Below are 13,624 nucleotides of genomic sequence, written 5' to 3' on the forward strand. Positions count from 1 at the left end.
TGTTGCTACTATATGATGAAATATACAAACACGGTGTTTAAAATGCTACATATTCCCATCCGAAAATATCTTTTTTTTATCCTCTTGCGCTTCAAATAAGAAATATGTGTCCTTCATTGTAAAATCTCCTGGAACTTTAATTCTTCTTTTTTCGAGGTCAATGGAGAAATTATTTCAGCATAGGCAGCTGTCAGTATTCAAACATTAAATTGTAAAAGCCATTAAAGTGTAGCCGAAACGCTCAGAAAGGTTTAATTCGCATAAGGATTTAGGAAATACATTTTGAAAGATTTAGCAAATTTTCCTTCAATAAATTTAATGGAACAGGCAAAAGAAATTACAGGGAACAATAAATATAGGAGAAAACAGATATTTCTTTTCCTAATTTGTTTTGCTTTGTTTGATTTTTTTCTTTATTCCTGTATAAATAATAAAACTTTAAGAATGCCAACTGAAGATGAGAATAAATTTTTCAATTGAAAACAAATGATGGCAAAAATCCTAGTTCTTCTTGCTGGACGACAAAATAGACCAGCATTATGTTCCGAATTCGGAATAACGAGAGAAAATTTGAAACCTGTGCAGCCAGCGATGCAAAGAGATTGATCTGCGAGAAAGATGACTTAAATGAGGAAACTCGGAGATATTTTAATGATGTGTAAGGTTACCTCTACTGGATAATAATAAGAAATGGTAAAATACGTAAGTAAATTATACAAAAATTGAAGAAATTTAAAATATCTGGCATGCGTAAGAAATAGTAATTGATTCAAAAAATAAATGAATCCAAAGCTTTCAAACTTATACTCGTTTAAATACAGGTTTTGCTGATTCAGAAAGAACGTTACGTGTATATCTTCTAAAATGCTTTTTCCATCCTTTGTTTGTAGTTGTTTTATTTTTCATTTCAGTTTCATTTTTTCTCCTATTTTGCAATTTTCGCCATTGTTTCCCTCTGTTTTAAGCCACCTGTTTATTATTACTATTATTATTATTTCAACTTATGTCAAAATTAAGTAAGGAAAGTAAGGCACTGAAACTTTGCAAATTATTACGCTCTACGTGAGATTCATGGAGGTCGCTTATTGCATACAAATCACGCCAAATGCTTTAACTTTTCTGCTTGGCTTTAGGTCAGAAGAACAAAAGCAACAAATTCGCCTTTTGTAGAAAAACATTCTGTCAGGCAATAAATCTACGGGGAGATTTTTCCCTATGAAACTGAGCCAAAAGTGTTATATAGTATCTAAATATGGAAGTGTTGTACATGTTAAACGTGATAGTCGTTGCATTACTTTCACTTTTTTACTACTGAAATAAAGATATACTGATTATTTTGTAGATTGGAAAACCCTCCTTGTGATCATGAAAAGGAGCAAAAAACTGGAAAACGAGAAAGAACTGGAAAAGAAGCGAGAACCCGAAAAGATGCAAAAACTGGAAAAGAATCAAGAACTGGATAAAAAGGAAGAACATGAAAAGAAGGAGAAACTGGAAAAGAAGCAAGAACTGAAAAACAAGAAAAAACTGGAATTGACACAAAAACTAGAAAAGAAGCAAGAACTGAAAAAGAAGCAAAAGCTGGAAAAGATACAAAAACTAGAAAAGAAGCAAGAGCAGGAAAAGATACAAGAATTAGAAAAGAAGCAAGAACTGAAAAAGAAGCAAGAGCTGAAAAAGAAGCAAAAACTGGAAAAGAAGCAAGAACTGAAAATGAAACAAGAGCAGAAAAAGAAGCAAAAATTGGAAAAGAAGGAAGAACTGAAAAACAAACAAAAACTGGAAAAGCAACAGAAACTAGAAAAGAAGCAAGAACTGAAAGAGAAACAAACACTAGAATGGATTCAAAAACTAGAAAAGAAAGAAGAACTGAAAAAGAAGAAAAAACGGGAAGAGATACTAAAACTAGAAAAGAAAGAAGAACTGAAAATGGAGAAACAACTGAAAGAGATACAAAAACTAGTAAACAAAGAAGAACTGAAAAGTCAAAAGAAACTGGAAAAAATGCAAAAACTAAAAAACAAAGAAGAACTGAAAAAGAAGAAGAAACTGGAAAAAATGCAAAAAACAACAAACAAAGAAGAACTGAAAAAGAATAAGAAACTGGAAAAAATGCAAAAACTGGAAAAGAAGCAAGAGCCGGAAAAGATGCCAGAACTGGAAAATATAGACGAGTCAGAAAAGACGCAATACCTGGAAAAAAAGCAAAAAACGGAAAAGAATCCTCATCTGAAAAACAAGCTGGAACCGGAAAAGAACTGTCAAACCCGAAAAGGAAACCGGATGAACTGCGAAAAGAGCCAGAACTCGATAACAACTGTAGAACGATTGATTTAATGACCAAACGAAGCAAGACCCGGAAAAGAAAAATAGAACAAATAAATCATACACCTGCTTCATTTTACCAAAATTTATTATCAATAACATTTTTATTATGAAGAACTTTATGGTATTCTTAGTATATGGACAGCATTTGATAATATTTTGCTCGGTAAGTGTAACTACTGATATATTATTAGCTAGTAATTAGTCATGCTAACTTTAAGATATCAGCATTATTTTAGCAGCAACTAAGTACACTCTTTCGTAGTTCAGATCTATGTTTTCAGTGCCTTTCATGGCTGCGAGGTCTTCCGGTTTTACCTGGAAAGTCACAGTTTATTGACTTTTTTAACACATAGTCACATGACAGTATTTTTCAACTATAAATTTATGTTATGCTACTGGCTTTAAATTGTGCAAATAAATATTGCACGTCATATCTTTCATAATTGAACTCATGAAATTAATTTATACAGATTTCATTTTAAAATTTGTTTGACCCTGAGCTGTCTTATCCAACTGCAGATATTTATAGGACTTTATATCAAGATTCAAAGAAACGCTCAAAAAGGAATGTTTATCCGCTTTTAATTATGTGTTAATCAGCTTGAGTTGCATTACCAAGATTGTAATTCTAAACAAATTAAAAGCTATTGTAGTATGTACATTAGCTTTTAATTTGCTTTCACCTTGTTTAAATGTAATTTGACATACCACAGTTTCCGTTTCTACTCAGGATTTTTCTAGTGTAAAAATTCAAGATTACAAATTAAAATGAGCGAAAAAATAACTTTTAAAATGTGTGTATACATTAAATCAGAATCATAATATAATTAGAGAAAAAAACTGAATAATATATTATAAAGCGAATTTATATCAATTTCGATTTCTTTCAAAATAGAGATTCCTTCGCACCTCACAAATCTCACAGAAACTCTCGGTTTGTGATTCGTGAGCTTTAGTTTTTTATATTTGGAATTTGGCAGCAATATGATTCACTGTTACGATACAAATTCTTGCTCACAAATTGGTTATCTAACTAGAAAATGGTATAACTAAAATAAAATAAATATTATTAGATGGAAATGTTGGTTTGCTTTGCGTTTATCTGAATGGTATCGTATATATAAACCTGTTGGAGACGTTTTTTTCCCACACATCGAATAGAGACACATAGTCACATAATATAAATAATCTGACTACATTACTATAGTGTAAGATGAAGCTCTACCACATTTCTCTATTACTTTAGACTGCGAAAGATTTGCTAAAGCATTACAGGATCATACTCTAAAGGATCTCGCCGTTCTGTTTTATTTTCTTCCCCCTCGAAAACGCATTATCTTAATACAATAGATTACTTTTGAAGGAATGTATTATTTGAAAACCTTGTAACTGTAAGAATTATTCTCTGACGTTATTACACAAAAAGCGGTTGAGAGCCTAATCTTTTGCTATGCGCTTTAAGATGTATAAAAGCATTTTGAAATGTAAGGCCTACAAACCGAAACGTAACTTTATCTTATTTCTGTACTATTCATTAGAGTTATATACATTCCCATCAATAGATACTCAATGGCTAAATATTCTGGTTACCCAAATCAGTTCTTTTTTTCCTCTCTTCTTTTTCTTAATTTTAAATAATCCGGAAAGTAAAGCTATAGAAAATTTCACTTCTTCATTAGAAATCTGATTTGGAATTTTGTTTTCCGAGATAAAAATTTTAATTCCTTATCTCTTTTCTCAACACAAAGATCGAAAAACGTAACATCGACATTTTGAAAACATTTGTAAACTAATAGAAGGGGAAAAGCAGAATACAATGGTTCAGCAAGCATGTAAATATCTCTATCACTTAAGTTTCAGCTATGTTTGTTATAGTATATTCAGGCGTATAAGACGCACTTTTAAAACAAAATGTAAGATGGAAATTTATGTGTGCGCTCTGTACGCCAGCTATAAAAATTTTATGTTTGGAAATATGGAAAAAGTGAGCATACGAAAATTAGATTTCTGCGTGTAATTAAATTTTTTTTTCTTTAAAAGAAATAACACAGTTTATGTACTTAAAAATTTTCGTTATAAAAATTCTGTTTCATTTTCACCTTCACATCTGATCCATACTTCCATAGATCCAAGTTCCTCATATTCGGCTTAAGTTATATCTTCAAGCACATCATCGGATTCTGTTTCATTTTCGCCGTCACTTTTTCTCTGATCAACAGATAAATAATCATCTTCCGTTTCAACTAGACCGTCAGATATACCACATATATTAAATGGGTTTAATTTTATTCCGTGCTTTTATTATTTACTGACACACTATTTATGGACTGGCATGACGTATTTGGTCTCCATTTGTAACTGTTTTTTTCACCTTCACGTTTGCTCGAGTATTCCACTGACGTTAAAAATATTCTATCGATGATATATTGACATATATGTCTAATATCTGAACTAATGGCAATAATCCGCCTGGATAAACTGTCATATCTGTATAACATTATTTCAACAACATATTTGTGTTATCCGTTAGATGGAGGCTGAACATGTCCCAAAGTATTGGATTTTCTTGATTATCTGAGACAAAAGGAAGCTTTTCCCAAATATTTCTTATCCACAGTTTCACGACATTTTTCTCCGCCGATCATTTCTCTTGAATACGGATGAAAACACTTTCGGGAAACTGCACTTCTGCAAAATCTTTCTTTTAAAGATATCGATGGGATTTTAATTTCGTACGGTCGGCTAAGCAGGAGATCAGTACGGTGAGGTGAGATTTCTCGTTGGACTATTGTTTCTATGTTAACCGTTATTTTTCTTTCATATCATTGTTTATTTATCTCCTACCGTATAAAAACTACTGGAATGACATCCATATTTGCAACACGTGATAGTAATTAAATTTTTCCATATTTTTAAAAACTCATCAAAGTTTTATCTCTATATTTGCGAAGCCTTTGAAAAAATTTTGTCTTTTTTTCTCGGAGAACTGAATTATTCCGTGAAGTAAATCGAAAACACAAACTCAGTTTACTTTAGAGTTTTCACTTCCATTTGCACTCCTTTTTTCTATTTTTAAGTCAAAGAAACGTACGCTGTTTCTTGTTACAATTAATTCATTCTAGCGATGATGGGGATTTTCTACAATGCAGTTTCCAACACTTTCGCCGACGGTAAGCTATTTCATTACTTCTTTATGCAATGCACAGTTATTCTTTGGCGCAATAATCATTGTAAAATTTCATGTTTCCTCCACTCGTGTACGAAGCACTCACGAAAACCAAACTGCATGATTTCCATTTTCTTTCGCAAACTGAATGACTTAACATTTGAAACTTGCATTGTGTTTGTTTCGTTCGGCAAAAGCCATAACTACTGCTGAAGAAAGCACTGGATGAACTACACTTCACTAAAATCAAATGTGATATCGTTAAGTCTTTAATGTTGACATCAGAACCACGGTTTCAAATGACTACAGAAAGAAGAACATGACTCCTAATTCCGCAAATTCACTTTGGTCGAAAGTGCACTCTTATCCAAATTATGTTCCTTGTTTCTCGAAGTCCTAGAATAACATTCTCTTCCACATCCAGAATGAATACAAATCACCTCCTACCTTGCAGAAATATTTTCCCCGATAATCATTTCTCCTGCGCACCACCTTATCGCTTGCCAAACTGCAATGTTTCCGCAATTGACATATTTGCTCGTGTTTCCTAAGGTATGAAATAATCAAGAAGAGCTGTTGCGGGATATGATGTTTTTGGTATTGCCAAACCACCATGTGTATTTTATTGCTTTCTTTATTTACTAAAGACCTATTATATTTATAAAATTTTCAATAGCAAACGAATGTTTTAAGAAAACAGTTTAGACGTTTTGGGTCAAGATACTTTTCAAAAAAAGTCTAATCCAAGAGTTATTTATATGAGAAATTTTATGTAAAACCAAATGGCGCACATTTTTACGTTTGAAATTTACTGGCATATTCCATGCCAAATTTAGTAAGAGATTTCAGGTTTTTACCAGCTAAAGGAAGTCAAGGATTTCTAGAATAATTTGCAAGGTCAAGGAAGAGTTTTGTCTATTGTTAATTGATATTTTCATTTCCAAAAAAGAACGTTAAGCATTAAATTTTGAAAGAAGTTTTTTATTTTCTTTTGGCACGATGCGTAATGAGTTTACTTCAAAAAAGCTGAAAATAAAAGTACCAGTTATCTATATTTTACTATTTATATCATAATAAATAACTTACTAATTTAAAATTTAATTATAAAAAAGATTTTACTCCCACAAAAGCCGTTTTATCCATTTACGCCAGTTTGGGCACTTTTCTACTGCATATGCCTTTCATCAAATTGTACACGCTCTGTCCACAAAATATTCACTCGCTCTTTATTTGTGCAACCGTGGATATACTTCAATTAATAATCTGTTTTAAATGACGCAACTTTTTGTCTTTTCGAATAATAAACGGTTATTATTGCACAAAGTACGAAATCTGACTAATTATTTTTTCCTCCAATATCTAGACTTCTGTCTAGGTATTTGGTTATAAGAAATAAATAACAAAACAATTGACTGATGTCCATCGAAATCAGACGGAGATACTTATGTTCAAAATTATTTCATAACGAGTGCAAACTTTTTCCTCATAAAATCATGAGTGTCGGAGAAACATATGAAGAGCTAGGCTTCGTAATTTTTACAAAACAAATTATTTTAAATTTAAAAGTACCAAAGCGCAAACATTTACGTTTTTCAAAACACTTTTGTACTTGGAAGTCAATGCCCACCACAAACGACCAAGATCCGGTCTGAAATTTTGCAGACAGTGCACAGTCATCCGTTTCGAGTATCTTTCATTTTGGTTATTTGCGTATGCGATATAACCTTTTCAAATATTCTCATGCTTGTGACTCAGAATTGAATTATCATTTTAACTGATATTTTTATGTGATGTGTAACAATAATTTTGTTTATTTTTCAGGATGAAGATTCAGGCCCCCTTTGCGCATACCGACTGTAATTTGAATAGCCAGTTTACAATAACAAGCTTAATAGTAACCGACCGTCATAGGGATGCGCCCGAGGCTTAAAGGAACGCGAATCTCTATCAAATTTGCAACTTGTGCAAATGTAATTTTGACTTTAAAATTCTTTTATTTTCCCTTTCTCGTGTCAAAAATGTTTTTCTCTTCAATATTTAACTTTAATAACGTGAAACTTTAATTTAAATTTTCCTTTTCACTATTTTTACTTTAAAAAGGTTTTAAGTTCTTTCATTTTACAAAAGTAATACTGATTTTGAATACTATAAATATTTCCTTTTGGTTTTTTATTTTAAAATTTGCTTTTAAATGCTCACTTTATTTATTTTACAGAAATATTATATACTCTTATAAGCAAAATATATTTCTTTTTTGTATTTCCACAAATGGCATTTTTTAAAAAATATTTTACTCCTTTTTATTAAGGGGTGTTGGAAACCCTATAGCGGCAATGTTAAATTGGCCATTTTTGAATTACCTTTTCTGAAAATCTACTGTTCTTACAGGCTTGAAGGTTTTTACATAATTAAAGTACATCTATCACCTCGCGCCCTTTCCACCACGATGGCAGGACGTCTATGCACTCGCCATAGTAGGAAAATAATCTCTATCTTTATCCTCTAATTTATTACACATAACGGTACACAATATACAATAAAACAAATATCACTAGTATAGTATACATTTAATTATATACATAATATAAGGCGTGCAAAACATTCTTTAAGTAATCTCAACTATATACATAATATAAGGCGCGCAAAACATGTTTTAAGTAATCTCTTTCCACACGGCATGGCTGCCGGTCCAATCGCTAAAGTACCAAGTCTCGTATTCACGCCACCAGCCTGCCTCGATCGGTTTTTCCGAGGAATCTCGAATTCTTTTAATACGGTGTCTTTAATCATAATATTGTTATTTCAATCCATTTCATCGAGAGTCGCGATCAAACTTTTAACTTTTGTTTTTAAACTCTGCAAAATAATTTTCCCTTCTTCAGATATTTTATAGAGATTAAGAATCACTTCAGCATGATGTAAAAAGAACAGCCATTTATCAGCTTTCGATGGTGAGTCAAACATAACTCCTTTCATTATTTTCAAATGTTTCAATAATCGTTTCCCTTGCTCTAAGAATCTCTAAGAATCTCCTATATCTTGATAAAAATAAGAACCTTAATTTCTCATTTCCATATAAAATATACTTTCTCGGTGTCTACTGGCTTTAACGCCTGACATTCGAATCATGTTAATAACAGACATAAAAACAATTATAATTTTCTAAGTTAATATGGTTAACATATAAATTAAGAAGGACTTACCTTTGATCCCGATAGTGAAAATATCGAACGAAGAGCACAACTTGACGCTGTTAACTTTAATCATGAGCACACTGCAGTGGCACGTAACTTGACATGATTACAACACGGTAATTCACATTACCCCTGATTTAACTTTTCACGATTTCACTAGGATGATCAACACTGATGATCCCATTTTACCACTCACTGGCTGTTAACTTTTTAGCACATCACGCTTTCACAAATCGGATGAATTTATTCGCACACATGGCCCTAAACGCGCCATTTCCTTTCGTCATAAAAATCTTCTCTCATCGTAGATCCATTCGTGAACTATCACCGAATTTCATTTTATAACTTTCAGTAACTTTTTACAACCATATTTATTTATTATTTTCACTATTTAGTGATTTCCTTTTTCACAATCTTATCCAATCGACTGCGCCGATTTGCACCTCGCGCCGTTTCAACTCCGAGGCGGGTTCGGTCATTTCTAATGCACTCGCCATAATAGGAAAATAATCTCGATCAGCTTTGAAATTTTATCCACTAATTTATTAAACAATACACAATAAAACAAATACCACTACTATACATTTAGCTTAAGTTATCCCTTTGCACACGGCATGACTGCCGGTCCAACCGCAAAAGTCACAAGTCTCGTATTCTTCCCACCAGCTTGCCTCCACTCTGTTTTCCGGCGTAACTACGTCCCTTCCTTTAACCGTCTTTAGCCCCTCGCAGATCAAATGTTCTGGAAACGTCTTTCGCTAAGGGAAGGAACATCACAATACCTAGCTGAATATCCTGAAACGAGCTTTTTTATCATTTTAAATTTTAGAGTATTTTACAGTATATTTTGTTACGCATAGTAAAATTTAGCACTGATTATAATCAAAAGCTCAATTCGGCAAATATTTGGAAACGTAGTAAATAAGGTATAAACATTTCGGATACCTGTGAGCAGTAGTTCTTGAGAATAGGTACTACATCGAGTATAAAAAAATCACGTTCGAAAAAGGCGATTTTATGTAAAAATTCTCAATTATCAAAGCATTCAATGACAAATTAAAGCTAGATTTTGTACAGTCCTAATTTTCATAGAGATTAAAGAATGGTGTTTTAAGAAAGCTAAAATTATAGAGAATTTGAAAATGCAAATATCAGAAATCCTCATTTTATGAAATGTTTTGGCTTTCAACACCTGTATTCTATTAAATTAATATGTTTCACAAACTATAATCAATCAACAAATGAACTGTATTCCTACACTTTTATTAAATTACACTTGTCAGCGATGCAAAATAATTGATACAAAATAAGCGAGCCATTCTACATGGCTGTCACAAACACAATTCTATCAATCAATTATCTTGTTGCCACACATAAAGTTCAAAACTAAAGGAAGAAAAGCAAAAGGAATTTACGCTGTTTGCAACAATAAAATGAAGCAAACGATACTCACATAAACAACACCCCTTCAACTATTCTATTCTTTAAAGTCCTTTCTCTTTTTTTTCTATTCTGGTAAAACTTTATATATAAATTTAATTCTTTGTCTTTTAATTTTTTATTTTATATCTCTGGTCGCATTTTTCATTAACGATTAACATTTTGCATTTTGCTTATTATTATTATATTAAAATTATGCAAAAGGAACAAACAGTAAGTAATGAGATGCTCAATTAAAATCAAATACAGATTTAATGATAAAAGGGAAATTTTTAATGTCATTACAAACAAGATTTCAAGAGATTCAAGAGGCCGTTGCCTAAAAAAAAAGAAAACAATTCGTCGTTTTGACATGAAACTTAAAAAAATATTTTCGTTGTCACAAAAACAAAACTTTTTGAAACATTACGTTATTCAAACTCTTATGTCACTTCCGAGTGTCACGTTATCTAAGATGGCATAGGTTTCGGCTACGTACCCAAGCCTCTGGCATCTCCTGAGGGCGTTTGGTTACTACACCTGTACCAAAGATAGTGAACTTCCGGTGATATCCTTCTGTCTGTACCTGAACGAAACTGGCTCTTTTTGACGGCACTCTAGCGAAACACTAAAAAATCATGATTTAAATAATTTAACTGGTATTTTAAGGACGAGGATTTAGATTAACTGCTGATGATTTTTTATTTAGGTGATCGTGAGTATATGGTTTAATGATGAAGAGTATGAATATTTGAGTAGGATGATAATAAAACTTGAGGTGATTGGGCTTTGTATCTAGGTGAAGATCTTTTATTTTGACGACGACTTCAATGATGATGATGAAGATGATACATAGGATGGTTTAAAATTTTGTGATTTGGGTGATGATGGTTTATCTTATTCTGACGATGATCATGGTGACGCGATATACATGATGGTTAAAATGACGATGTGTATTAAGTGATAATAAATATTTAGATGAATTTGATGGTGACATAGTTTTGACTGATGACGATTTTATACATGATGTGAGAGTGATTTATATAATAATTTAGAGGAGTTAGGCAATGAAGACGATGATTAAATGAGGATGAAGAAGATGATGATTTGGTTGATATTGCTTTCTATTTAGATGATCTGGAGGATTATGATTTATCTATCTCGACGATGATAATGGTGATGATGACACATACGACGGTTTAAACTGAAGGTATGATTTCGATGATGATGATTATTTAAATGATGGTTTTGAATTATCTGGTGATAATTTTAGAATTTCTTTCTTGGTTATTCAGATAACAATTTTGATGGTGATTTAGACGGTTGAGGTGATGAAGACGATGATCAAATGAGAATCATATTGTTGATGGTGGTGATTTAGATGATACTGCTTTTTATTTAGTTGATTTGAGCTATGATGATTTATCTTAATTTGGCGATATTTTCAATGACGATGATGATGATAATATATATATGATGGTTTAACATGAAGATGTGTTTTGGGTAGTTATGCTTAGTTAAATGTCTTAGATGATGATTTAAATTTAGCAGATGAAGTTGATTGGATTTAGAAGGAAATTTATATAGATGATGATTTCAATGAGTTAGATATTTATTTAGATGAAGGTATATTCATTTGATAATGAGTATTTAAACAATAAGAGGGTCGTCCGAAAAATTACTTTGCCGTAAACCATAAAAACAAAGTCTTATTACCTGGAAAGATCTATTGCAAAAGATACAGCTATATTTCTGCTACTTCTCAGCATAAGAAACATCGGAACTATACCAATTGTCATAGCGTCGGTTACCTATTTCCATTAGAGTGTCATAGAAGTCTGTCGCCTGGGAAGAAAGGAAGCCCGTCACAGTTGTCTGCAACATTTCACCTGTAGGAAAGTGTGCCCAGACAAGAACGTCTTCAGGTGCAATAACACGTGAAAGTACTTGACAGCAAGATCGGAGCCATTATGGTCAGACATCTCCCAGCGAAACGTCTACAACATACATTTTGTGGAATTCCCCGTATGCGTCCGATGTTGTCGTAGGACACCACAACACTAGCACTGAACATCCCAAGCCATTTGTTCTGAATGGCTCTTCAGATGTTCTCTAGTAAAGCGTAATAAAGATCAGCTTTCACCGGAGCACCACTCGCCAATACGTCAATGAGCAGAATGCCTTTACTATCCCAGAATACCGTGAACATCAATTTCCGTGCATAGACTGAGGATCGTCCGGCGCGTGGATCCCTGTGACGCCAATCAATCGTGAGTTGCTGGTTTCTGTGGTGAAGTGAGCTACCCACATCTCATCACCTGTAACGATTCTGTTAAATTGCGTTCAATAAACTGATTTATGTATCTGCTGGCTCTAGTTCTTTGTGTTTAAGTTTTGAGTATTCGAAATGGAACTCAAATGCAATCAATCATATATATAGATTACATATTAATTCATATATTTGAATTAAATACATATTTACTTACCGGCCCGAAACTTTCTTAACACGTTGATCGCGGCGCCGCTCTCTGGGGACCGACAGTGAACTTTCCGTGTGGCCGGCGTCGGTTCCTGGGGACCGGCACTGGAATTTTCGTTTGCCTGGCGTCGTTCCACGGAACCGACAGTATAAGTTAAAAAATAAATATAGTCTCAATGAAATGTGATCAAATTTAGCATTAATGAAATGTATTGAAACATTCTAAACACAGATACGGCTTAGCTTTAAGGCTTAGCTCGCTGCCGGCTGAACGGAAAGGACAGCAAATTCGGCGCAGAACTCAGCGTGTTAATTAGAAAGCTACCGCTCGGCCTTAAAAACGCACAGCAGTTTGGTTTAAATAATCATTGATAACACTATTCTATAACGTTCTTTCTATAACGTTCTATAACATTTCTATAACGTTTCTATAACGTTTCTATAACGTATCTATAACGTATTAACATATTATTCTATAACGTTCTTTGTACGTTAAAGTACATATAGCACAAGAGTGTGCAAGGAAACTGATATATAACAAATTTATTTAATATTTTTCATATAATAAGGATAATTTCAAACTGTAAACATAATTCTAAAACTCCATGACATTATCGAATTGAGACCTGTTTCGATGTCAGATATATCTCGTAATGAAATCTGAAATTTTTTGAAATTTAACAACTAATTTTTCGAGGTATTTGACAGTCCAACCTGTATAAGTTTCATTTATTTGTTTAAATGTTTGTAAAGTGTTATCACAGATTTTCATAAAAAAGGGTGTGAGAGATAAATGATAAAATTGATAGATAGAAAGGGAGGGAATATTATGCATTTGTTCAGAAACATAAACGTAGTATTTGTGAGATTTCTCGCACAGCCAAGTTATAATTGTTTTGTTAAATTCTTTTTTTTCATATTTAATTCTTTTAAATTAATTTCTCAAAGTTTGTCATAATTTATGTGACTCAACTAGGTACGAAAAATTGATTCGGAATGTAAAAGAAATATATGTATTCTGTAACATTATTTTTTGTA

The 13,624-nt window shown here is 32.5% G+C and overlaps 2 protein-coding genes across 3 annotated transcripts in view; both read left to right on the forward strand.

The window, feature by feature from the left end:
* The window catches only part of LOC118202263 (uncharacterized), a 280,122-nt gene that overhangs the window by 211,486 nt on the left and 55,012 nt on the right, over window positions 1-13,624 (forward strand). The window lies entirely within an intron of this gene.
* Window positions 1,415-7,498, forward strand: LOC146997259 (uncharacterized). The gene is made up of 2 exons (XM_085816358.1): window positions 1,415-2,491; window positions 7,316-7,498. Exon 1 carries the CDS (start codon window positions 1,429-1,431, stop codon window positions 2,335-2,337), a length of 909 nt encoding a protein of 302 aa, XP_085672484.1. The 5' UTR covers window positions 1,415-1,428; the 3' UTR covers window positions 2,338-2,491; window positions 7,316-7,498.

The sequence above is a fragment of the Stegodyphus dumicola genome, chromosome 5, assembly GCF_044657685.1.
Source record: "Stegodyphus dumicola isolate Sdum_Otavi_A_Nest chromosome 5, ASM4465768v1".
Classification (NCBI taxonomy): Eukaryota; Metazoa; Arthropoda; class Arachnida; order Araneae; family Eresidae; genus Stegodyphus; species Stegodyphus dumicola.

Excerpts from the sequence above, each read along its gene's own strand:
- LOC146997259 (XM_085816358.1), top strand. The coding sequence starts at position 1,429 with ATGCAAAAACTGGAAAAGAATCAAGAACTGGATAAAAAGGAAGAACAT.